At 45.7% G+C, this 27093-nt stretch overlaps 1 protein-coding gene and 1 gene segment (V, D, J or C); one reads left to right on the top strand and one right to left on the bottom strand.

The window, feature by feature from the left end:
- The window catches only part of LOC134352729 (uncharacterized), a 71183-nt gene extending 55135 nt beyond the window's left edge, over nucleotides 1-16048 (top strand). Inside the window, exons 4-5 of one of the 3 annotated variants that reach the window (XM_063060129.1) lie at nucleotides 1955-2070; nucleotides 7682-16048. In XM_063060129.1, the coding sequence (XP_062916199.1) occupies nucleotides 13058-15145 (2088 nt within the window). In that variant the 5' untranslated portion in view covers nucleotides 1955-2070; nucleotides 7682-13057 and the 3' untranslated portion in view covers nucleotides 15146-16048. Of the gene's footprint in view, nucleotides 1-1954; nucleotides 2071-4148 lie in introns of all 3 variants that reach the window. The other 2 variants (XM_063060128.1, XM_063060130.1) reach the window with 2 other exon arrangements.
- A 6117-nt stretch (nucleotides 16049-22165) lies between these two features.
- Nucleotides 22166-27093, bottom strand: part of LOC134352731 (Ig lambda chain C region-like) — a 29476-nt gene continuing 24548 nt past the window's right edge. The window contains 1 exon segment of the C gene segment in view: nucleotides 22166-22739. Within this exon segment, the coding sequence occupies nucleotides 22728-22739 (12 nt within the window).

The raw sequence follows: 27093 nt of genomic DNA, 5'->3' as shown, positions 1-27093 counted from the left end.
ACACTGAAAACTTTTGGAACAAAAGCGTGGCAGCCTGCGCTGAATGGTGATGTTTACCGGTCATTGCCGTATAAATTATTATTTCCGTACGGTATCTCTGAAGCCTTGGTGAACATTGGGAGCGAACTTCCATTTTGATGGTCACATGTTGTGATGTTTTGAAAAAAGAAAACGATGTTTCATGGCAGTTGCGATCGTCTTCCAAATAATGAAATGGAGACTTTAGATACCCAAACGCCCTTGCGCGTAGAATAAGCTCTATCTCGAGTGGAACTGGAGACGAAGTAGGGTTGAGACCTTTCATGTGGACTGAAAGACAGAGGGGAGGTGACCGGTGGAAAGAGGCGAGGGAAGGGGTAGAGCAGGTGCTGTCAGGTGATAGGGGCCGCCAGGTGAGCGGGTGGACAGGCGGATGGGGAATGGAATTGTGGCAAAAGGCTGAAGATAATGGAATCTGATGGGAGAGGAAGGTGGAGCATGAACTAAAGGGAGGGAGGTGCGGAGGGCAGAGGGGAGTAGTGGGGACAGGAACCAGTGGGATGAGTGTGTGGGTTGTGTCACGGACTGGTATGGAAACACCCTTGAATAGAAAAGCCTACAAAAATGCATGGATACAGACCACTCCATCACAGGTAAAGCCCTTGTTGTGACTGTGAACGAAGTCACCAGAGAGACACTGAAGCTGGTGGTGATAGAAGTCTTTATTCAGCAAAACAAGCAGCAGAGATCATACTCCAGACACTCTTGGAAAAAGAGGACTGCCTGACCCAATATTACATGACATTTTTATATGCTAAATATGAAACGTAACAGCAGGACAATGCTGTAGTTACAATGTTATTTAGAATGCTCCCTTTGAATGACATATAATTTTCAAATACCTCCATCTTCACATCCACACTCCATGCACATAAAATGAATGTTAATTCCCACTGACTGTGGACCACATTCATGGACAAGCAGGTATCTGAGGTCGAATTTATCTGAGGGCAAGCAGTTATAGTGAGAGGGACAGAGGGAGAAAAAAAGAGAGGAAAAAATAAGTAAGTAATAAATAAACAAACAAACAAATAAGGGATGGGAGGTGGGGCATTAACAGAAGTTAGAGAAGTCAATGTTCATGCCATCAGGTTGGAGGCTACCCAGATGGAATATAAGGTGATGTTCCTCCAACCTGAGTGTGGCTTCATCTTGACAGTAAAGGAGGCCGTGGGTAGACATATCAGAATGAGAATGGGACGTGGAATTAAAATGTGTGGCCACTGGGAGATCCTGCTTTCTCTGGTGGACAGCCTTGCCCATCCTCTGGGCTCCCCTCCCCCTTTCTTTCTCCCTAGGCCTCCCGTCCCCTGATCCTCTCCCTTCTCCAGCCTCGTATCCCTTTTGCCAATCAACTTTCCAGCTCTTAGCTCAATCCCTCCCCCTCCTGTCTTCTCCTATCATTTCGGATCTCCTCCTGCCCCTCCCACTTTCAAATCTCTCACTATCTCTTCTTTCAGTTTGCCCTGACGAAGGGTCTCAGCCCAAAACGTCGACTGTACCTCTTCCTATAGATGCTGCCTGGTCTCCTGCGTACACCAGCACTTTTTGTGTGTGTTGCTTGAATTTCCAGCATCTGCAGGTTTCCTCGTGTTTTCGTGGTTTCTCAGGAAGGCAGTGTCCATTACTAAAGACCTCCAGCACCCAGGGCTTGCACTTTTCTCACTGTTATCATCAGGTAGGAGATACAGAAGCCTGAAGGCGCACACTCAGCGATTCAGGAACAGTTTCTTCCACTCTGCCATCCGATTCCTAAATGGACACTGAAGCTTTGGATGCTACCTCACTTTTTCATATACAGTATTTCTGTTTTTGAGCATATTTTAATAATCTATTCAATATACGTAATTGATTTACTTGTTTGTTTATTATGTTTTATTTTATTTATTATTATATTTTTCTCTCTCTCTGCTAGATTATGTATTGCATTGAACTGCTGCTGTGAAGATAACAAGTTTCACGTCACATGCTGGTGATAACAAACCCGATTCTGATTCTGATTCTGAACCGGAGGTGATCAGGGAGTTTAAGGTAAAGAACCCTTAGGAACTAGTGATAACAATGTGATTGAGATCAACTTGAAATTGGATAGGGAGAAAGTAAAGTTTGACATAGCAATATTTCAGTGGAGTAAGGGAAATTACAGTGGTATGAGGAGTTCACCAAAGTAAATTGGAAGGATCTGTGAGCAGGGATGTCAGCAGAGCAGCAATGCCATGTGTTTCTGGGAAAAATGAGGAAGGTGCAGGACATGTATATTCCAAATATGAAGAAATACTCAAATGGTAAAATAGTACAACTGTGGCTGACGAGGGAATTCAAAGCTGATGTAAAAACAAAAGAGAGGGCATACAACAAAGTGAAATTATTGGGAAGACAGAGGATTGAGAAGTTTTTAAAAACCTACAGAGAATAATGAAAAGAGTCATTAGAAGGGAAAAGATGAAATATAAAAGCAAGCTAGCAGTAATATCAAAGTGGATAGCAAAAGCTTTTTCTAGTATGTAGAAATTAAAAGAGAAATGAGAGTGGATATAGGACCGCTACAAAATGAGGCAGGAGAAATAATAATGGGGAGCAAGGAGATGGCAGGTGAATTAAATGAAAATTTTGCATCAGTCTTCACTGTGGAAGACACTAGCAGCATGCCTGATGTTGTAGTGTGGGAAGGAAGAGAAGTGGGTGCTGTTACTATTACAAGGGAGAAGGCTGAAGACCTAAAAGATCATAAGTCACCCAGACCAGAGAAACTGCACCCTAGCGTTCTGAAAGAGGGAGCATTAGAGATTGTGGTGACAGTGGAAATGATCCTTTGAAAATCATTGGACTCTGGCATGGTGCCAGAGGACTGGAAAATTGCAAATGTCATTCCACTCTTTAAGAAAGGAGGAAGGCAGCAGAAAGGAAATTATAGACAAGTTAGCCTGACCTCAATGGTTGGGAAGATGTTCGAGTCAATTGTTAAGGACGAGGTGACGGAGTACTCGGTGACCCAGGACAAGATAGGACAAAGTCAGCGCGGTTTCCATCAGGGAAAACCCTGCCTGACAAACCTGTTGGAATTCTTTGAGGAGATTACAAGTAGGATGGATAAACGGGATGTATTGGATTTCGTATATGTGGACTTTCAGAAGGCCTTTTACAAGGTGCCACACATGAGGCTGCTTAGCAAGTTAAGAGCCCATGGTATTTCAGGAACGTTACTAGGATGGTTCGAGCATTAGCTGATTGGAAGAAGTCAGCGACTGGGAATAAAAGTGGCCTGGGCTGGTTGGCTGCCAGTGACTAGTGGTGTTCCGCAGGGGTCAGTGTTGGGCCCACATTTTTTTATGCTGTATATAAATGATTTAGATAATGAAACAGATGGCTATTTTGCCAAGTTTTCAGAGGACACAAATACTGGTGGAGGAACAGGTAGTGTTGAGGAAACGGGTATGATGCAGAAGGACAGATGGATTTGGAGAATGGGCGAGAAAATGGCAAATGAAATATAATACTGGAAAATGAATGATCATGTACTTTGGTAGTAGAAATAAATGTGTGGAGTATTTTCTAAATGGAGAAAATCCAAAAATCTGAGATAAAAGGGACTTGAAAGGCCTTTTGCAGAACACCCTATAACCATATAACAATTACAGCACGGAAACAGGCCATCTCGGTCCTTCTAGTCCGTGCCAAACGCTTACTCTCACCTAGTCCCACCGACCTGCACTCAGCCCATAACCCTCCATTCCTTTCCTGTCCATATACCTATCCAATTTTGCTTTAAATGACAATATCGAACCTGCCTTTACCACTTCTACTGGAAGCTCATTCCACACAGCCACCACTCTCTGAGTAAAGAAGTTCCCCTTCGTGTTACCCCTAAACTTTTGCCCCCTAACTCTCAACTCATGTCCTCTTGTTTGAATCTCCCCTACTCTCAATGGAAAAAGCTTATCCATGTTAACTCTATCTGTCCCACTCATAATTTTAAATACCTCTATCAAGTCCCCCCTCAACCTTCTACGCTCCAAAGAATAAAGACCTAACTTGTTCAACCTTTCTTTGTAAATCAGGTGCTGAAACCCAGGTAACATTCTAGTAAATCTTCTCTGTACTCTACTCAGTGCTCTGATTTATGAAGGTCAGCATACCAAAAGCTTTCTTCACCACCCTATCCACATGAGATTCTACCTTCAGGGAACTATGCACCATTATTCCTGGATCACTCTGTTCTACTGCATTCTTCAATGCCGTACCATTTACCATGTATGCCCTATTTTGATTAGTCCTACCAAAATATAAAGGTTAACTTTCAAGCAAGTCAAGTCGTCACTTTTTATTGTCATTTCGACCATAACTGCTGGTACACTACACAGTAAAAACAAGACAACGTTTTTCAGGACCATGGTGCTACATGAAACAATACAAAAACGACACTGAACTACGTAAAACAACACAAAAACTACACTAGACTACAGATCTACCCAGGACTGCATAAAGTGCACAAAACAGTGCAGGCATTACAATAACTAATAAACAAGACAATAGGCACAGTAGAGGGCAGTAGGTTGGTGCCAGTCCAGGCTCTGGGTATTGAGGAGTCTGATGGCTTGGGGGAAGAAACTGTTACATAGTCTGGTCGTGAGAGCCTGATCGCTTCGGTGCCTTTTGCCAGATTACAGAAGGGAGAAGAGTTTGTATGAGGGGTGCATGTGGTCCTTCATAATGCTGTTTGCTTTACGGATGCAGCATGTGGTGTAAATATCTGTATTGGCGGGAAGAGAGACTCCGATGTCCTGAAAACTGTTCCCCTTGGTAGGTGATGGGTGGGAGTGACAAAAGGCTGAAGATAATAAAATCTGATGGAAGATGAAGTGAAGCCTCAACAGTGTTTTATAAAGTCTCAACATTATATCCTTGTTTTCATATTCCAGTCCTCTGGAAATGAATGCTAACATCTCATTTGCCTTCCTCACCACAGACTCAACCTGCAAATTAACCTTCAGAGAATCCCGCTCAAGGGCTCTCAAATTCCTTTGTGCCTCAGAATTTTGTATTTTCTGTCCACCTGGTCAAAAGTTAAAGCTTTAATTTCTTCTACCAAAGAGCATGAGCATGCAATTGCTGACATTGTATTCCATCTGTCACTTCTTTGCCCAGTCTGCTAATCTGCTTAAGTCTTTCTGTAGCCTCCCTAAAAACTACCTGCCCCTCCCCTATGACAAACTGGCCAATAATTTCCTTTCTTCTCTCTCTCTCCCTTCTTGAAGAGTGGAGTGACATTTGCAATTTTCCAGTCCTCCATTCCAGAATCCAGTGCTTCTTGAAAGATCATTACTAATGCCTCTATATTGTCTTCAGCCACCTCTTTCTGAATGTTGTGGTGTACACCATCTGCTCCAGGTGACTCATCTACCTCAGTTTCTCAAGAATCTTCTCCATGGTAATGGTAGCACACTTCATGACCCCTGACATCTGGAACTTCTACCATACTGCTTGTGTCTTCCACAGTGAAGACTGATGAAATGTATTTATTCAGTTCTTCGGCCATTTCCTTGTCCCTCATTACCACCCTCCCAGCATCGTTTTCCAGTGGGCCAATATGACCTCTCACCTCTCTTTTACACTTCATATATCTGAAGAGACTGTTGGTATCCTCATTAATATTATTGGCTAGCTTACTTTCGTATTCCACCTTTACCTTCTTACAGACTTTTTCAGTTAACTTATGCTGGTTCTCAAAAGCTTCCCAGTCCTCCAACTGTCATGGTCTTGTCCGTGAAGTCTGCATTCCGGTTCATTGTCCGGTCCTTCGATCCATATTCCGGGTTTTCCCTGTTTTCCCAGGTTCTATTGGGTGCCTTAATTGAGGCACCTGATTCTCATTTTGGGCTGGCACATAAATACCTGTCAAACCAAGAATTCCCTGCTGGACTGTTCCCTTCCCCTTCCTTCTGAAGCCCTGCCTGCATCCCTGTCAAGTTCAACTGCCAGAGTGAGACCGGAGCCTTGCCATGCCAAGATAAGGAACTATTTATTGTTGAGTTTGGAACTATCTCTTTGTGTCCCCGTGTTTAGTGTCTGTGTCAAAGAAGAGTCCCGGCCCTAGGTATTGTTCCCAAGGAGGGGTCCTGACTCTGTGTAAAGTCCCGGCCCTAAGTCCTGTTCTCAAGGAGGATCCCTGGCTCTGTGTTCTGTGTTCTGTGTTCCAGGCGCTGTGTTCCAGTCCTGTCCAAGTCAAGGCTTTGTGTTCTCATCCAGTCCAGGAGTCCCTTGGCAGTTTACCTCGGCAGTTCCCTCAGCAAGTGTCCTCAGCAGAAAGGGTCCCGACCCCGCGTCCCAGAAAGGGTCCCGGCCCCGCGTCCCAGAAAGGGTCCCGGCCCCGCGTCCCAGAGCCTAACAAAGCCGAGTCCATGAGCTGAGCCAGACCTAGTCCAAGAGCCACGTCCTGCCCTGGAGTATCTCAAGTCCAAGGCTCTGTGTTCCAAGACCAAGCCTGGTCCAAATCTGAGCTTCGTGTCCTCATCTAGTTCCGGTTCCTCGGCTAGCCCAGGGCTTCCTCGTCCTGTCCTGTAGCCATGTCCTGTCCTTGCCAAGATCTTAGTCCCGAGTCCTAGCCCAGACCCGGGTTCCGGTTCTGAGTCCGAGTCCAAACCAAGACCCAGGTTCCGGGTCCTTGTCCAGGTTCTCGTTCCAGAGTTCCATGTTCCTAGTCCAGGCTGCTCGTTCCTAGTTCCCTGTCCGGGTCCTGTGTTTCTAGTCCAAGTCCTAGCCTAGGCCCTGAATCCTAGTCTCATCCAGGGCCCGTATCAATGTCCAGCATTGTTTCTTCCTTACTCACCTTCCTATCTCGATAAACCTCGTCTCTGTCTTGCTTTTGGGTCCGCCATCCATGCCCAGTTTATAACACTAACTTCTCAATAATTTCTGCTCAGTTATATGCCCTCTCTTTGGTTTTATGTTGGCCTTGACTTTCCTTCTTCGGCATGGCTGAGTCATCTTGCCTTTCGAATACTTTTTCCTTAGAGATGTGGAAGGTGGGATTGATCTTTGGAGTTTTGGGGAGCTGCAAAGTTTCTCTTGTCCTAATCCATTTCTGCTTGCAGCGTTGGATGAAATCTTCGGCCTCAGGGACCCCAACCTCTGCCTCCTTGTATGTAAAGAGAGGCAGAGGATAACCAAACTCACTTTAACAGTGATAACCCATGCGCTGAATGCTGTAAGGTGTTGTAACAACCCACATCAATGGTCTATATTCATGAGTGGTAGGGGATAGTGATTTTTGGCCATCTTGCAGTTGAATTCCCTATAATTAATGCATCATTGCAGGCTCCCATCCTTCTTTTGTGCAAGGAAGAAGCCTGTGCCAGCAGGTGTGGTGGAGGGCTGAATGAAGCCTGTGGCAAGAGCCTCCTTGATATAATCTTCCATTACACTTCTCTCTGGGCCCAAGAGCACAGACAATCAACCCCTTGGGGGACAGGTTCCGGGCTGCAGGTCTATCGCACAGTTGTGGGGTTGGTGTGGTGGAAGAGTTGATGCCTTTCCCTTGCTGAAGACCTCCTCCATGTCCTTGTAGATGGAAGCACTTTCAACGGGTTTGGGTGTGCTAACCCCTTGGGACCTTCTTTCGAGGATGACCCCTTTGTTTTTTTAGGTGACAGGGTGCTTCACCCAACCTCAGAGTCGGCTCCCAAGGCTCACGAAGCTCATTTGTGGAAACAAGCCAAATCAGAGTCCAAATCCCAATCGGAATCCTCAGGCAACGGCAGCAAGACTTTACAGGGGGTACGTTCCCTCCAGCCAATAGGCTTCAAAGCTCGGCATAATGGAGTCTGTTCCATTACGTGAGACCTGGTAGCTGTGTTCTTAAGCTTGGCTGCAAGTTCCCCAGAATATGCAGGAATCTCTTTGGTCCTCTTTTACACATGATCCCATATCCTCATCTGTAAATCCACAGTCTGTTGCTGGATCCACCCGGAACTGAGTGGGCAACCGTACAAGACAGTTGCAGGTATGGGTTGGCTCAACTTTTGCAGCGAGAGATAAGTTCCAGAACCTGGGCCTGTGTACCTCCCTCTGCAATTAGATGCTCAACTTCTTAACTGGAAGACCAATATGTGCAGATTGACAATAATGTCTCCTCCTCGCTGATGATCAACACTGGGGCACCTCACGGGTGTGTGCTTAGCTCACTGTTCTACCCTCTCTATACCCATGACCGTGGCTCAGCATTGCTCAAATACCATCCATAAATTTGCTGATGATACAACCATTGTATTGTTGGTGGAATCTCAGATGGAGGTGAGGGGGCGTACAGGAGCGAGATACACCAACCAGGGGAGTGGTGTCACAGCAACAACCTTGCACTCAACATCAGTAAGATGAAAAAGCTGATTGTGGACTTCAGGAAGGGTAAGACGTAGGAACACATACCAATCCTCATAGAGGGATCAGAAGTGGAGAGAACGAGCAGTTTCAAGTTCCTGGGTGTCAAGATCTCTGAGGATCTAACCTGGTCCCATCATATCGGTTCAGTTACAATGAAGGCAAGACAGTGAATATACTTGAAGAGATTTTGTCTGAAGAGATTTACTTGAAGAGTTCGAAGAGATTTGGTCTGTCAACAAAAACACTCAGAAACTTCTATTGATGTACTGTGGAGAGCAGTCTGACTGACTGTATCACTGTCTGGTATTGGGGGGACTACTGCACCGGACCGAAAGAAGGGTCATAAATTTAGTCGGCTCCAACCTGGGTACGAGCCTACAAAGTACCCAGGACATCTTCAATGAGCGGTGTCTCAGAGAGACAGCGTCCATTATTAAGGACACCCAGCACCCAGACCATTCCCTTTTCTCACTTTTACCATCAGTGGGACGTACAGAAGCCTGAAGGCTCACACTCAGCGATTCAGGAACAGCTTCTTCCCCTCTGCCATCCGATTCCTAAATGGACATTGAACCCTCGAGCACTCCCTCACTTGGTTAATATATATTATTTCTGTTCATGCATGATTTTTAATGTATTCAATATACACATACTGAAATTTATTTATTTATTACGACCCGGATCTGGGCCGTACCCTCCAAATATCCGGTCCTGCCTCTCGGTTTTTTTCCACTACCTTACTTTCCATTTCTATTTTCTATTCATGATTTACAATTTCAATTTTAATATTTACTATCAATTTGTACTCCAGGGAGCGGGAAGTGCAGAATCAAATATCGCTGTGATGCTTGTGTGTTCTAGTATCAATTATTTGGTGACAATAAAGTATAAAGTAATTATTTTTTCTTTTATATTATGTATTGCATTGAACTGCTGCTGCTAAGTCAACAAATTTCACGACACATGCCGATGATAATAAACCTGATTCTATTTCTGATTCTGGATGTTGAACTGACCGATGAATCAATGGGATTGGGAGTAGTGACTGCTACCGTCACAGTCCTCCCGATACTGGACGGTCTTAGTAGTCCTGATAGTTACAGCCTGGGACATTCAATCGTGCCCACAAACCTTGTCTCTGTCCCGCTGTCTGAGGAATCTCCTATCATCACTGCATTCCAGTTCCTGAATACATTCTCTCAGTTGCTGCAACTCGGTGCACCTGGAGCAGATGTGTTCACCTGGGAGACTGGAGTCTCCCAGACTTCCCACATCCCACACAGAGTGCAAAACACTGCCCCTGGAGCCATTCCTACTAAGCTACTATGCCCTAATAGATGAGGAATGAACTAATGGGAACAGAAAGAGAGAAACCTTATGGTCTTATGGAAGGTGGAGCAGGACTAAACAGAGGAAATCCATGAGACATAATCTCTCACACACATAGCCTTGCTCACTAATCCTAATCTACCCCAAGGCCATTTGGCCCATCGAGTCTGTTCCACGATTTTATCATGGCTGATCCATTTTCCCTCTCAGCCCCAATTGTCTGTCTACTACGCATATTGCTTCATACCCTGATTAATCAAGAATCTATCAACCTCTAACTTGAATATGCCGAGACTTGGCCTCCACAGCCACCTGTGGCAGTGAATTCATCTTCTAAATTAAACCCCTCTATTCTGAGGCTGTGCCATCTGGTCTTAGACTCTCCAGTCATGGGAAACATTCTCTCCACATCCACTCTTAACATGGCTTTTCAACATTTGATCAGTTTCAATAAGGTCACCCTTCATTCTTCTGAATTCCAGTGAGCATGTGAAATGCTCTCCATGTGATAAGCCTTTCAATCCCAGAATCATTTTTGAGAATCTCCTTTGCACTCCCCACTATGTCAGCACATTTTTTCTCAGATAAAGGGCCCAAAATTGCTCACAGTACTCCATTAGGCCTCACCAGTGCTTTGTAAAGCCTCAACATTACATCCTTGCTTTTATCTTGTAGTCCTCTTCAAATGAATGCTGACATCACTTTTGCCTTCCTCACCACCCACTCAACCTGCAAATTAACCTTTCGTGAAGCCCACACAATGACTCCCAAGTTCATTTGCACCTCAGATTTTTGAATTTTCTGCCCATTTAGAAAATTGTCTGCCCTTTTAGTTCTTCTACCAAAGTGCATGACCGTACAATTCCGAACATTGTATTCCATCTGCCAGTTCATTGCCCATTCTACCAATCTGGCTTCGTCCTTCTGTAGCCTCTCTACTTCCTCAAAACTACCTGCCCCTCCACCCATCTTGTATCATGTGCAAACATTGCAACAAAGCCATCAATCCTGTCATCCAAGACTTTGACGTTTTATGTTAAAGGGAGCAGTCCCACCACTGGTCATCGGCAGCCAAACAGAAAAGGCTCCCTTTATTCCCATTCTTTGCCTCATGTCAATCAGCCACTTTATCCATGCTAGTGTCTTTGCTGTAATATCTTGATCGCTTAACTTGTTAAGCAGCCTCGTGTGCAGCAACTTGTCAAAGCCCTTCTGAAAATCCAAGTACACAATATCCACCAATTCTTCTTTGTCTATTCTACTTGATATTTCTTCAAAGAATTCCAACAGATTTCTATGGCAAGGTGTTCCTTGAGAAAACCATGCTGACTACAGCCTATTTTATCATGTGCCTCCAAGTATCCGGAAACCACAACCTTAGCAATCGACTACAACTTCTTCCCAACCCCTGAGGTCAGAATAACTGGCCTACAATTTCCTTTCTTCTGCCTCTTTCCTTCTTGAAAAGCGGCGTGACATTTGGAATTTTCCAGTCTTCCAGAACCATTCCAGAATCTAGTGTTTCATGTGTTACGAGAATACACATAAAATTAAGATGTTTGCTGGCCTGGGCTAGCATCAGTGGCATCAGCAGTTGTTCTGCCACCTGTCCTCAGGGGAAGGAGAGATAAGGAACAATGGAGCAGCGTCTGGAGATGTGTAATGAAGGGATGTGGGAGAGAGAGCTGTCTGGAGCGGCTCCCCCCTTTGAACCCTGAACTGTTTGAAGTGATGGACAGGCGATACCCCAGCAGGGGGATAAAAAGGGACAGGTTCGCTAAGACAGACACACGCCACCCGAGGTAACGAGACCCTGGAAGCGGTGCGCTTCTCACGAGTGGGTGAGAAGTACCAGACAACGACAAGGGTGGAAAGGTACGATCAGCGGGAACCCGGTGTGTGTCCGCCCTTGCCTGGGTGCCGGGTTCACTGCAGAGGATCGACCGCATCTGGAGGAGGGGTCACAGTCGGTGACCTCAGGTGACATCACCAAGGACCCGCCCAAATGCTGTTTGTGAGCCATCCCGCTGGTCTGTGAGTGAAGCCGTTCTGAATGATCAGTTGTTCCTATTCTATGTCTCTCTTCCCCCACGTTGTCCACCGCCATGGCAACGATTACTGCGAACTGAACTACAAACTGGACTGAACTTTGAGTCATTTTGAAATTGGTCATTTACCCCTAGACAACGATAGAGCTTGATTGATGCTGTTATCTTACTTCTGTGCACATGTGTGTTTATCATCACTGAACTGTTGCATTTATTATCCTTTCGATTACTGTGTTGCTTGTTTCTTTAATAAAACTTTCTTAGTTCTAGTACTCCAGACTCCAACTGAGTGATCCATTTCTGCTGGTTTGGCAACCCAGTTACGGGGTACGTAACATAAGTGGGGTTCTCGTCCGCGATTTTGAACGCTAAATTTGGGACGGAGTAAATTGATTGGGTTAAAATTCCCGAAAGAAAGAAAAGACAAACAGCAGAAATGGAGGTTGAGGAATTTATAAAGGCGCCGACCTTGGAGGCATTAGAGGATGCCAGGAAATCGGAATTGATAGCTGTGGCCAAACGGGTGAATCTTGCTAAGGTGAAGTCGACAATGAGGAGAGAGGAGATACACAGAGCACTATGTATCTAAAGGTGTGTTTCCCCAAGGTGAGCTGGGGGAGGTGTCTGTTGAAAAACCTGCTGGAGACGCAGTACAGGTACAGCTTGAAAAACTGAGACTCGAGCACGAGTTCCGGGTACGGCAGTTAGAACACGAAGAGAAGCAGTTACAAAGGCAGGAGAGAGAGTTAGAAAGGCAGGAGAAAGAGAGAGAGTTAGAAAGGCGGGAGAGAGAGAAAGAGTTAGAAAGGCAAGAGAGAGAGAAAGAGGTAGAAAGGCAAGAGAGAGAAAGACAGTTGGAGAGAGAGGAGAAACAGAGGGAAAGGGAATTTGAGCTGGAGAAGTTAAAGATAAGGGACGAGCAGGGGCTCGTGCCGAACCAAGGTGGAGGGTTCCGGGCGACCCAGGAGGTTAGGCTGGTTCCCCCATTTGACGATACCGATGTGGATCGGTACTTTCTCCACTTCGAAAAAGTAGCTATAAGTCAGGACTGGCCAAGGGATAAGTGGGTTGTTTTACTTCAGAGTGTACTGAAAGGGAAAGCCCAACAAGCTTACTCCGCTTTATCCGCGGAAGATGCCCAGAAGTATGAGGTGGTGAAGGAGGCCATCCTCAGGATTTATGAGTTGGTCCCGGAGGCATACCGGCAGAGGTTCCGGAATGCGAGGAAGCGGTGGGACCGCACGTATTTGGAGTTTGCTCGCGAGATGCAAACATATTGTGAGCGTTGGTGCGCCTCGAAAGGGGTAGAGGGGGATTATGACAGACTGCTGCAGCTGATTTTGATTGAGCAGTTTAAAGGTTGTGTCCCTGAGGGTATGAGACCCTACCTCGATGAGAAAGAGGCAGCCACGTTAGCCGCAACTGCTAAGTTAGCGGATGAGTATGCGTTGACGCATAAAATGAAGTTTGCCCCGAGTAAAGGCTACCAGAAGGGTAGTCAGGACGGCGGGGAGAGTCCGCCGGAAAAGTCAGAAAGTAAGCCGGGGACTAGTGAAAAGGATAAGGTAGACCGGGAGCAGCCTGGTAGGAAGTCTCCTGGGGTCGTCTGTTATAATTGTGGGAAAGTCGGACACTTTGCGTCCAGGTGCTTTGCCCCAAGAAAGGAGACGGGGAAAGGAAAAGCGGAAATTTTGAATGGCTGTATTGAGCTGTTAAGCGAACCGCTAGGGAAGGACAGGTCTGAAAAAGTCCAGGAAGGGCGCGAGAGGTTTATCTCGGCCGGACTGGTGTCAGTGAAAAAGAGGTTAAAACCAGTTCCAGTGCGGATCTGGAGAGACACGGGAGCGTGTCAGTCACTAATACTGAAGAGTGTATTAGAGTTTAGCTCAGAGACCCAGACTGGGGAGGTAGAGGTCAAAGGTGTTGGGGAAGGGACAGAGTCAGTCCCTTTGCACCAGATACATTTACAGAGCAACCTGGTCTCTGGACTAGTCACGATCGGGGTGAGGTCCGAATTACCGATGAAAGACGTGGAAGTCTTGCTCGGTAATGACATCGCCGGGGGAATCGTGTTCCCAGCAGTGAGATTGACAGGTCAGCCTGCCAGCATTGAGGCCCCGCCCATGGACTCACAGGTTTATCATAGGGCTGCGGTAGTGAATTTAGCTGTGGTGGTAAATTTGGCTGAAACGTTTCTGCCAACCTTGTATGAGACAGGGTGTAGTGAGATAAGAGGTAGTGAGGGAGCTGGGACGGACGTAGCAGTAGCCAGGAAAGAATTTGTGCAGACGCAGGAGCGAGACGAGGGGCTGATGGTTTTTGCCGAGACCGCTCTCTCTGACACAGCCTTGACAAGCTATTGTGCGGATAAGGAGGTGCTAAGGAAGAAAGGGAAATCAAGTACAGCATCCGCAGATGAGGAGTGGGGGGTGGTGCAAAAGAGTTATGGGGATGAGGTTTTTAACATGGCCCACGAGGTACCCCCCGGTGGACATTTTGCGGTGCTGGAGGAAACAGTTGGTGGAATCATGAAAGAGATTTACCGGCTGCCCAGGGGGAAAAATGTTATTGATCATGACCGACGCGAACTGAGACGGTCACCGGTTTTTGATATGCTAACAAACCTGGTCGGTGTTAGCGTGGAACTCAATGAAGCTAGGGGCCCCCTGCTAAGAGGAAAAAACCATTTTGAAAAGATTAGGATGGGATCGGTCAGATGGGAGAAGGCTATTGTTTTGGCCAGGTCTACTGATAAGGTCTCTCCCTTAATCCCCGAAGGAGTAATTAAACGACTCGCACCCATGTGTTTGATTGTCCCGAGGAAATGCAAAGAACTGGGACGTTGGGTGAATGTGGTTACAATAGGGCAGCCAAGTAAACAACACCCATATTTTTTGAGTAATTCAGTGACTAAAGGGCTGATGAACACAGAGGTGTGTATTGGCAATTTAACACGGCTGTCTGAAGCCAGCTTGATAGTGAACCTTGAAAAAAATGAATTCGGCCACACGAAGGGCACTTACCTGGGAATTGTGGTGACACAGGGGCAGCTGGCAGTGATGCAAGCTACAGTGCAGGCTATCGCTGACCTCCCAACCCCGACAGACAAGAGGGCCCTCAGAAGGCTCTTGGAGATGGTGGGGTACTGCAGGAAGTTTTGCAATAACTCTGCGGTCAATACCCGTCCCCCTCCTACTAAGCCCTTGCGAGAGAAAATTGAGTCGGAATGGGACGACCCTTGTTATTGTGGTCCGGGACAAAACCAAATGAGAGGTTACATTGGTCGCAATTCATCAGTGTTTTTGGCCACTATAAAGTTTGCTGAGTTGGAGCCTGGTGTAAGGGATTATTAATAACACGTGTAAAAGGAACAGAAAATGTGATGACTGTCTGTCAAGGTGTTGACAGCTTCAAATTCTTTGTATTAGCCAAATAACTGATAAAGATGCATATTTGTGTGTGTATCCGATAATGTAGTCATGTTTGTAATTTTTACCTCCCGGTAAAAATCCTTAAAGGGGGGAAGTGTTACGAGAATACACATAAAATTAAGATGTTTGCTGGCCTGGGCTAGCATCAGTGGCATCAGCAGTTGTTCTGCCACCTGCCCTCAGGGGAAGGAGAGATAAGGAACAATGGAGCAGCGTCTGGAGATGTGTAATGAAGGGATGTGGGAGAGAGAGCTGTCTGGAGCGGCTCCCCCCTTTGAACCCTGAACTGTTTGAAGTGATGGACAGGCGATACCCCAGCAGGGGGATAAAAAGGGACAGGTTCGCTAAGACAGACACACGCCACCCGAGGTAACGAGACCCTGGAAGCGGTGCGCTTCTCACGAGTGGGTGAGAAGTACCAGACAACGACAAGGGTGGAAAGGTACGATCAGCGGGAACCCGGTGTGTGTCCGCCCTTGCCTGGGTGCCGGGTTCACTGCAGAGGATCGACCGCATCTGGAGGAGGGGTCACAGTCGGTGACCTCAGGTGACATCACCAAGGACCCGCCCAAATGCTGTTTGTGAGCCATCCCGCTGGTCTGTGAGTGAAGCCGTTCTGAATGATCAGCTGTTCCTATTCTATGTCTCTCTTCCCCCACGTTGTCCACCGCCATGGCAACGATTACTGCGAACTGAACTACAAACTGGACTGAACTTTGAGTCATTTTGAAATTGGTCATTTACCCCTAGACAACGATAGAGCTTGATTGATGCTGTTATCTTAATTCTGTGCACATGTGTGGTTATCATTGTTGAATTGTTGCATTTATTATCCTTTCGATTACTGTGTTGCTTGTTTCTTTAATAAAACTTTCTTAGTTCTAGTACTCCAGACTCCAACTGAGTGATCCATTTCTGCTGGTTTGGCAACCCAGTTACGGGGTACGTAACACATGAAAGATCATTACTAATGCCTCCACAGTCTCTTCAGCCTAGTAATGGGCGCATTACCCACTCCTGCCCCCGACACTCTCGAAGTTCCACCATACAGCTCGTGCCTTCCACAGTGAAGACTGATGGAAAATACTTGTTCAGTTTGTCCATCATTTCCTTGTCCCCTATGACTACCTCTCCATCATCGTTTTCCTGTGGTCTGATATCCATTCTCGCCTCTCTTTTACACGTTATGTATCTGTAGAATCTTTTGGTATCCTCTTCAATATTATTGGCTAACTTACTTTTGTATTCGATGTTCTGCCTCTTTGTTTTTGTAAATTGTCTTCTAATGTTTTTAAAATCTTCCCATTCTAATTTCTCACCAACTTTTGCTCTATTATATCAACTTCTGACCATAAATATTGGCTTTGCTCATCTATAGTTCCCAACATTTTATTTTTAATTGTAACCCTTCTTGAATTGCTGAACTGAACTGAATTCCTGCTCCCTGTGCAAGGTTTCAGCAATGTATTAATCTATGATATGTTCAATTTTCAACTTCACCTGCACATGGCATTGGGAATAATCTAGAGATGACCACTGTTGGGGTCTTACATTTTAACATCTTTTCTTTCTCCCTATATTCACTGCACAGCAGTACATCCATTTTTGCTTCCAATTGTCATTTGAGCCAATGTGTGTAACCACTTCTGTTTACTCACCCTCCTCACTGAGAATGTTCTGCAATCGCTCTGAGACATCCTCATCTGAATAATACTCTATTTGTAATTCCTCATCTCACCTACCCAGCTGATCAAGATCCCACTGTAATTGTTGCTAACCTTCTTCTCTCCCCACAATACCATCTATCTTAGTGTCACCTGTCATCTAATACTCAGGAATATGGGATTGATTCCCATCAGTGAGAGGCTTCCTTCATCCAGGTAACAGCAGTCATTTGGATGAGATTGAAAGGAATAATTCTCAGTCCGTCTCTGTGGGAATCCCCCCAAATGCAGTATTGTGCTAAAATATACTTGGATCAGATTTTGGAGAGCCACACATTCACAAAGTCGGGGAGATTCCCAGTGTCTGGAACACAGGGTGCAGAGCAGGAAGTGAGGAACATGGCACAGATTTGGATATTAGTTTGGTATCCAGGCCTTGGAGAGTCTCTCCCTCTAACCCTGGGACCTCTCTCTCCTTGTCCTTCCTGCTTCTCTCTCCCTCCTTCCACCTTCCCTCAGCTCATTTGAAACTTTTCAAACCTCCAATCTGCTGCCTCATTTCTCCCTCCCACCCCACAGAGCACAGGGTCAGATGCTGGCTCTGACAAGCTGCCTGCACTTTGTACAAACAGACTGTCAGAGCCATTAGCTGAGAGAGAGAGAGAGGCAGAGACACAAACAGGAAGCAGAAGGCAATGCTGTTACTGTGAGCAGTGAAGGGTGTAAGATATGCTGGAGGACTGGCAGCACGAAATCAGGGAGGGAAAGAAGGAGTGGGCAGGTCAGTGTCGGGAGCTGATATTCCCAGAGGGGAGCAGAGGCCAGTGACAAGGTAAGGTCCTCAGTTGTTGCACATCCTGGCTTTCTAGTTGGCTGGAGTGTGAGACTGGGAGGGAGACTGGTTGCTGAGCAAAACGTATGGAATCAAGAAGCTGAGTTTGTGACGTAGACAGCTGAGTTCAGGTCACATCACGGCCGCGGGGATCTTTAAAGTCAGTTGATTAAACATGTAACTGTGACTTAATTCTTAATTAATTTTTAATTAAATTTGGAGCTGGTCCCAAGTCATCTCCTTTTCCTGCAATAATGTCCCCAGTATCTGATTCAGTGCCATGCACCCTCATGACCTGCTCTGCACTCCAGGTTATGGGCACAGGGAAACTCCTACAATCTGTGATTTTGGGTGCAGTTTCTAAAATCTGCTCCGTATATATTTTCCCATATGACTGAACATGGTGCATCCCTGAGATGTGGGGTTTGGAATCTGATTCTCGGATTCTTCCACATAATTGATTTTAAATTATTTCTCACACGTGGGAATCACAACCTTCCCTAAGATCAATCGTGCATTCCCAATCTCTGTCGTATTCCCTCATGAACGAAGTTGAGAATTAAGCACAATTTCTGGTTCTGTGGAGGGGTATTTTCCCCAATGTCTTCTTGTTCATAGTTTTACAGCAACATCGAAACATGCAGCACAATACAGGCCCTTCGGCCCACAAAGCTCTACTGAACATGTCCCCACCTAAGAACTACCTAGGCTTACCCATAGTCCTCTATTTTTATAAGCTCCATTTAGCCATCCAAGAGTCTCTTAAAAGACCCTATCGTTTCCGCCTCCACCACTGCCGCTGGCAGCCCATTCCACACACTCACCACTCTCTGCGTAAAAAACTTACCCCTAACATCTCTCTATACCTGTTTCCAAGCACCTTACAACTGTCCCCTCTCATGCTTGCCATTTCAGCCCTGGGGAAAAGCCTCTGACCATCCACACAATCAATGCCTCTCAGTATCTTGTACACCTCTATCAAGTCACTTCTCATCCACCATCATTCCAAGGAGAAAAGGCCGAGTTCACTCAAGCTATTCTCATAAGGCATGCACCCTGATCCAGGCAACATCCTTGTAAATTTCCTCTGCGCCCTTTCTATGGTTTCCACGTCCTTCCTGTAGTGAGGCGACCAGAATTGAGCAAAGTTCTCCAAGTGGGGTCTGACCAGGGTCGTATATAGCTGCAACATTACCTGTCGGCTCTTAAACTCAGTCCCACGATTGATAAAGGCCAATGCACTGTATGCCTTCTTATCCACAGAGTCAACCTGCGTAAGCTTTGAGTGTCCTCTGGACTCGGACCCCAAGAGCCCTCTGATCCTCCACACTGCCAAGAGTCTTACAATTAATACTATATTCTGCCATGATATTTGACTTACCAAAATGAACCACCTCACACTTATCTGGGTTGAACTCCATCTGCTACTTCTCAGCCCAGTTTTGCATCCTATCAATGTCCCGTTGTAAACTCTGACAGACCTCCACACTATCCAGAACACCCCCAAACTTTGTGTCATCAGCAAACTTCGTAACCCATCCCTCCATTCCTCATCCAGGTCATTTTTAAAAATCACGGAGTAAGGGTCCCAGATCAGATCCCTGAAGCAAACCACTGGTCATCGACCTCCATGCAGAATGTGACCTGTCTCTAACCACTCTTTGCCTTCTGTGGGCAAGCCAGTTCTGGATCCACAAAGCAATGTCCCCTTGGATCCCATGCCTCCTTACTTTCTCAATAAGCCTTGTATGGAGTACCTTATCAAATGCCTTGCTGAAATCCATATGCACTACATCTACTGCTCTTCCTACATCAATGTGTTTAGTCACATCCTCAAAAAATTCAATTAGGCTTGTAAGGCACGACCTGCCCTTGACAAAGCCATGCTGACTATTCCTAATCATATTCTACCTCTCCAAATGTTCATAAATCCTGCCTCTCAGGATCTTCATCAACTTACCAACCACTGAAGTAAGACTCACTGGTCTATAATTTCCTGGGCTATCTCTACTCCCTTTCTTGAACAAGGGAACAACAACTGCCACCCTCCAGTCCTCTGGAACCTCTCTCGTCCTCATTGATGATGCAAAGATCATCGCAGAGGCTCAGCAATCTCCTTCCTCGCCTCCCAAAGTAGTCTGGGGTACATCTCATCTGGTCCCAGCGACTTATCCAACTTGATGCTTTCCAAAAGCTCCAGCACATCCTCTTTCTTAATATCTACATTCTCAAGCTTTTCAATCCACTGCAAGTCATCCCTACAATCACCAAGATCCTTTTCCGTAGTGAATACTGAATAGTGAACCCAAGCCTCGAAGATCCCAAGCCAAGCTCTTAGAACCCACGCCTGTCGACCCCAGCCTCCATGCTTGAAGACCAAGACCCCAGCCTGTAGTCCCAAGCCTCTAGATCCCAGCCACGTCCTGTCCGTAGCCATGTCATGTTCTTGCCTGGTTCTGGAGCCCGAGCCCGAGGCAAGACCCAGGTTCTGGGTCCTTGTCCAGTCTCTAGCTCGGGGCCCAAGCCCAGGTCTATGTTCTTATCCCTGCTCCTTGTCTGTACCCTGTCACATCCCTAATCTAGTCAAGTCCTGTTCCTTGTCTGTGTCTTGCATTTGGGTCCATTACCAACTGTGACACCCACTGAGAGACCTGACACCTGACCAGGTTCATTTTCCAATACCAGATCAAGTACAGCCTCTCCTCTTGTAGTGTTGTCTACATATTGTGTCAAGAAACCTTCTTGAACACACCTAACAAACTCCACCCCGTCTAAACCCCTCACTCGAGGGAGATGCCAATCAATATTTGGGAAATTATAATCTCCCGCCACAACAATCCTGTTATTATTACTCCTTCCCAGAATCTGTCTCCCTATCTGTTCCTTGATGTCGCTGTTGCTATTGGGTGGTCTGTAAAAACACCCAGTTGAGTTATTGACCCCTTCCTATTCCTAATTTCCACCCACAGAGACTCCGTAGACAAAGCCTCCATGACTTCCTCCTTTTCTGCAGCCATGACTCTATCTCTGATCAACAGTGCCACACCCCCACCTCTTTTGCCACCCTGCCTATCCTTTCTGAAACATCTAAAGCCTGGCACTTGAAGTAGCCATTCCTGCCCCTGCGTCATCCAAGTCTCTGTAATGGCCACAACATCTTAGCTTCAAGTGCTGATCCGTGCTTTAAGCTCTTCCACTTTATTCATAATACTCCTCTCATTAAAATAGACACATCTCAAACCATCAGAGTGAGTGCATCCCTTCTCTATCACCTGCCTATTCTCTCTTTCTCACTGTCTCCAAACTTTCTCTATTTGTGACCCAACCTCTCTTTCCTCTGTCACTTCAGTTCGGTTCCCACCCCCCAGCAATTCTGGTTTAAATTCTCCCCAATACCCTCAGCAAATCTTCCCGCCAGAATATTGGACCCCCTTGGATTCAAGTGTAACCCTTGCTTTTTGTACAGATCACACCTGCCCCAGAAGAGGTCCCAATGATCCAGAAATCTGAATACCTGCCCATTGTCTATTCCTGGAGTACATTCCTTCAATATCTGGTCCTTTGTGCCTTCCTCCAATGTCTGTCCCTTGGACTTACTCTGCTCAAATAAATATTGGTGTTCATCACTCAGACAGCTGTTGTATTCTCTTCTATTCTTGGTTTGCATTAATTAGTAACCGTTTATGTTTTCTGCTCCGAATGTGTTTACCCCAGTATCTGTTGTATTTTCCTGCACTGACATATTTTTTCAAAAAGCTCTCTCCTGCTGACATCACATTAAAATATGTACATGGTCGATCTCCAGTTCTGTGTCACATGTACTTGTACCAACAGCTCCACACTCTCTGATGGGGGATGCTGCAGGATGCACAAAGTTTCCTTCAGATAAACACTGAGCAGGCCAAAGGCTTTGGTCCCCACAGTGAGTTCTGTTCCAGGGCACTGATGCTGTTGAGTCACTTTTCAGTGATGTGAGAACAGAAATTCAGGCTGACTTGGCTGTTCACTGTCGTACAGAGGGACAGAGCTGCTGCCTTTCAGCTGAGACATTGAAGGGAGATTGTGGGTGTAATGGAGAAGCTCCTGTACCCACATTTTTCTACGATATGGAGTGGGGAGAATTCGGATACTGTGTTGAAATATGGATTGAGACACTCATTATGAAACATTCCATCAATATCTGGCTCTGGGATGTGTAATGGGGATCTGAGAAACCCTTCCAATGAGCCTCTGTGTTTTCCTGAATATCTTTCTCGGGGTGCAGCACCCCAGTGTTCCCATTGTGGGAAATCCATTATGAACATGAGCAGTACGTGTGGGGCTACACTCATATATCACTGGCTGGGAATCTCTCCGATATTTGTCCCGGGATGCATTACCCACTCGTACGTGGAGGCAGATGGAATCTCTGCAGTGATGAGGGAACTAAGATGGGCTGAATGGCTTCCCTCAGTTTTATCAACTCCAGTCACTTCATTTTCTCTTTTTCTTTATTTTTAATGAATAAAATTTCAAATCATGACATAAACTCCAGTGGAAAACTGGAAGAAAAGCTACAGGCAATGATTTCCACAAAATTTGATTTACAAAATTTGACAGAACATCCTCCACCACACTCCCCCTCCCCATGTCAACTTCTTGCTCCATAACAATAATAACCACTTCCTCAACTCCCTCTTCTCCATCACTAAACACACCCCCATTCCCCTGCTCCCATTCCCAAGCCTTAACTCTGCCTTCCTCTCCCCTCCTGTATACCCCCTCCAGTGTCACATATCCTGCCATTTTCCCAATGTATCATCCACCGCTGTCCCTCCACCCACTGAACCGGCTCTGTGCCCCCATTTCCCATCTGGCATTCCCGGTACATTTAGAGGTTTATTTCCTGAAATGAGCAGTTGCAGTGCAGTAGCCTCGGATTGCCGAGTGAGTGAGATGGAGACTCCATTTCCAAACATCGCAGCCACATGGGGATCTCCTGATTGAATGTGGGGTGTGTATCTGCTGGTCACTGCTGAACCTGAAATATAGACAGGAGAGTATGATATTGTGTGACAAGGTGCAGCACAGACATTAACCTGTGAGGACAGGTGAACTAAATAACAGACGGTGTGTCCTCATTCCAGGAGATGGAACCCTGTGAAGAGGTGTCTGTCAGTATCTCCAAGATCAACCTGAATCAAGAATCTGAATACCAGTTCAGAACGTCAGGGTGATCCACAGTTGGGCAAATGTTTTAGTTCCTGAGTAAAACCATAAGATAAGAGATTGGAGTAGAATTATGCCATTTCGCCCATTGAGTCTGCTCCAGCATTTCATCATGACTGACTCAATTTCCCTCTCAGCCTCAATCACCTGCCTTTTCCCAGTATCCCTTCATATCCTGACTAATCCAGAATTTACCAACCCTTCCATAACCCTTACATACTGTTCAGATTTTGTACCTTCCCAGTATGTTCAGGGTCAATTTTGACCCTGGCCCAAGAATCCCTAATAAGTGTCTATACCAAATGTTGAGCCACTGATCTATTTACAATATCAAAATAGCTGATCTGACATTAATAAAAGTATGATTAATCCTTAATTAATGTATCAGAGATGAGGGACAGTGTATTTTTTAGGTTTTACACCACTCGTTGTTGGAGAAAAAACATACACTGTCACACAATATAATATCCTATTTTACCTGAGACATGAAAACCTAACAGCCATAAAGAATTAAATATATTTTATTGAAACTGAAAATGGCAAGAACATTCCGGAACTATGCGGTTTATTATATAACCATTTGTATCCATTACAATCAGCAAGCACTGTCCTTACTGCTATATCATTTAAAAAAAATCCTACTAACTGCTATCTAATTATAACTATTAACTATTAATTCAACATTAAATACCATTTAACCAACAAACTAAACAAAGAAGTAGTTGCTATTTGCAAACTAGTCTTTGCATTCAAAGCAGTAGTGGGAAACCCTGCGTGTGTGGCCCTTGCATACGAGTCTACCACATTTGCTGCAAGTCGTCGATGTTTTGCCGTCCTGTTTTGCCGGGCAGAAGTTGCATCTCCTTCTCTTTTGTTCCCCTGTTTTGGCCTCTTGTGGGACTTGTTGAGCAGGGCCAGGTTCAGATTGCTGCACTGCCCTTCCCACTGCCGCTGAGAATGCTGCGTGGGGAAGGTGTTCTCGCCTTTGCATAGAGGGAGTCACAAAGGCCTTTCCAAGCTCCTCGAAAAAGAACCTCCTCCAGTTCCTCTTGCTTGCCCTCCAGGCAGGGCTCAGGTCACTCCAGATGACAAAGGCATTGTGTGTGGAAATGTCAATGTTGTTATGAAATATCGCGAGAGGCCAGCGGGCTGTTCTCTTGCAGCTGTGTGTGTTTGTGACTTCGTCAAGGTGATCAACCCCCCGCTTTGTTAGCATTGTAGTCCAGGATGATGGCTGGTTTTCTGTCCCCCTGATCGCTTCCCTCTGCAGCCTTGTGTAAAGTGCTCATGAGGATCACATTCTTGTTCTTCTTTGCCGTACACGAGACAGCTGTGGTGTCATGGGTGAACACAAACTTAGAAGACAAGACGTCTCTCCCCCTTCTTTCAGTCAGGGCAGGTGGCAGCTCTGGCTTGTTCCGCCTCACAGTACCCACCATTCTGATTTTCTGCTTCAGGAGCGCCTGACCAAGTTCATGAGACGTGAAGAAGTTGTCACAGGTCACGTTGTGTCCCTTCAGCCCTTCTGTCATGTCCAACACGACACACATGCCTTGCTTTCTCTCCGGGCTTCCCACAGCTGCCTTCCCAGTATACACTTGCATATTCCAAGCATAACTGGAACACGCATCACAGGCTGCCCATATCTTTATCCCATATTTCCCTGGCTTGAATCAGTACGGGTAAAATTTGACCCGGAACAGCTTCAGTGTTGCAAAAATTGTAGCACCTGTACAAAAGTTTAATTTTTAAAAATCTTTTCATTTTTGCGCATTTTGGGTCACTTTAGGAAAAGTCATAAAATTTCGGCTGAAAAAAAAGGGTGTTTAGGGAGTTTTCACCGCTGTCAAAAAGGGTCAAAATTGACCCGAACAGTATGTCAGGGTTAAATATATCCAATGACTTGGGCACCACAGTTGCCCGTGGCAACAAATTACACAGATTCACCACTCTCTGGCAAAAGAAATTTCTCCTCATCTCCGTTCTAAATGGATGACCCTCTAGTCTGAGGCTGTGTCCTCTGGTCCTGGACTCTCCCACCAGAGGAAACATTCTCTCCACATCCACCCTGTTGAGGCATTTCAACATTCAATAGGTTTCAGTGAGATACCCCCCTCATTCTTGTGAAATCCAGTGAATACAGACCTGAGTCATCAAACATTTCTCATATGATAAGCCTATCAATCCCAGAACCATTTTGTTAAACTCCTTTGAACACTCATCAATGTCAGCACGTCTTTTCTTAGATAAGGTGCCCAAACTGTTCACCGTACTACAATTGGGACCTCACCAGTTTCTCATAAATACTCAACATTACATCCTTGCTTTCATTTTTTAGTCCTTTCAAAATGAATTCAAACATCACATTTGCCTTCCGCACTACAGACTCAACTTGCAAATTAACCTGAATGGAATCCTGCACAAGGACCCCCAAGGCCCTTTGCACCTCATATTTCTGAATTTTCTCAATATAGAAGCATAGTAACATAGAAAACCTACAGCGCAATACTGGCCTTTCGGCCCACAAAGTTGTGCCAAACATGTCCCTACCTTAGAAATTACTGGGTTTACCATAGCCCTCTATTTTTCTAAGCTCTATTTACCTATCCAAAAGTCTCTTAAAAGACCCTATCGTGTCCGCCTCCACCACCGTTGCTGACAGCCCATTCCACGCACTCACCACTCTCTGCGTATAAAACTGACATCTCCTCTGTACCTACTCCCAAGCACCTTAAACCTGTGCCCTCTTGCGGCAGCCATTTCAGCCCTGGGAAAAAGCCTCTGACTATCCACACGACCAATGCTTCTCATCATTTTATGTACCTCTATCAGGTCACCTATCATCCTCCGTTGCTCCAAGGAGAAAAGGACAAGTTCACTCAACCTGTTTTCATAAGGCATGCTCCCCAATCCAGGCAATTTCCTTGTAAATATCCTCTGCCCCCTTTCTATGGTTTCCACATCCTTCCTGTAGTGAAGTGAACAGAACTGAGCACAGTACTCTAAGTGGGGTCTGACCAGGGTCGTATATAGCAGCAACATTACCTCTTGGCTCTGAAATTCAATTTCACAATTGATGAAGGCCAATACAATGTATGCCTTCTAAACCACAGACTCAACCTGCGCAGCTGCTTTGAGCGTCTGATGGACTCGGACCCCAAGAGCCTTCTGATCCTCCACACTGCCAAGAGTCTTACAATTAATACGATATTCTGCCATCATATTTGACCTACCAAAATGAACCACCTCACTCTTATCTGGATTGAACTCCATCTGCCACTTCTCAGCCCAGTTTTGCATCTTATTGATGACACGCTGTAACCTCTGACAGTCCTCGACTCTAGCCAGAACACCCCCAAACTTTGTGTCATCAGCAAACTTAGTAACCCATCCCTCCATTCCTCATCCAGGTCATTTATAAAAATCACAAAGAGTAGGGGTCCCAGAACAGATCCCTGAGGCATACCACTGGTCACCGACCTCCATGCAGAATATGACCTGTCTCTAACCACTCTTTGCCTTCTGTGGGCAAGCCAGTTCTGGATCCACAAGGCAATGTCCCCTTGGATTCCATGCCTCCTTACTTTCTCAATAAGCCTTACATGGGGTACCTTATCAAATGCCTTGCTGAAATCCATATACACTACATCTACCGCTCTTCCTTCATCAATGTGTTTAGTCACATCCTCAAAAAATTCAATCAGGCTTGTAAGGCACGATGTGCCCTTGACAAAGCCATGCTGACTATTCCTAATCATATTATACCTATCCAAATGTTCATAAATCCTGTCTCTCAGGATCTTCTCCATCAACTTACCAATGACTGAAGTAAGACTCACTGGTCTATAATTTCCTGGGCTATCCCTACTCCCTTTCTTGAATAAGGGAACAACATCCACCACCCTCCAGTCCTCTGAACCTCTCTCATCCCCATTGATGATGTACAGGTCATTGCAGAGGCTCAGCAATCTCCTGCCTCGCCTCCCACAGTAGTCTGGGGTACATCTCATCCGGTCCCAGCGACTTATCCAACTTGATGCTTTCCAAAAGCTCCAGCACATCCTCTTTCTTAATATCTACATTCTCAAGCTTTTCAGTCCACTGCAAGTCATCCCTATAATCATCTGCTCTCAGGATGAGGCTTTTCATTCTAGGATGAGGGAGAT

Source organism: Mobula hypostoma, chromosome 10 (assembly GCF_963921235.1).
Source record: "Mobula hypostoma chromosome 10, sMobHyp1.1, whole genome shotgun sequence".
Classification (NCBI taxonomy): Eukaryota; Metazoa; Chordata; class Chondrichthyes; order Myliobatiformes; family Myliobatidae; genus Mobula; species Mobula hypostoma.
Note: the sequence above shows the minus strand (reverse complement) of the source record. Positions and strands in the feature narration are given on the sequence as shown.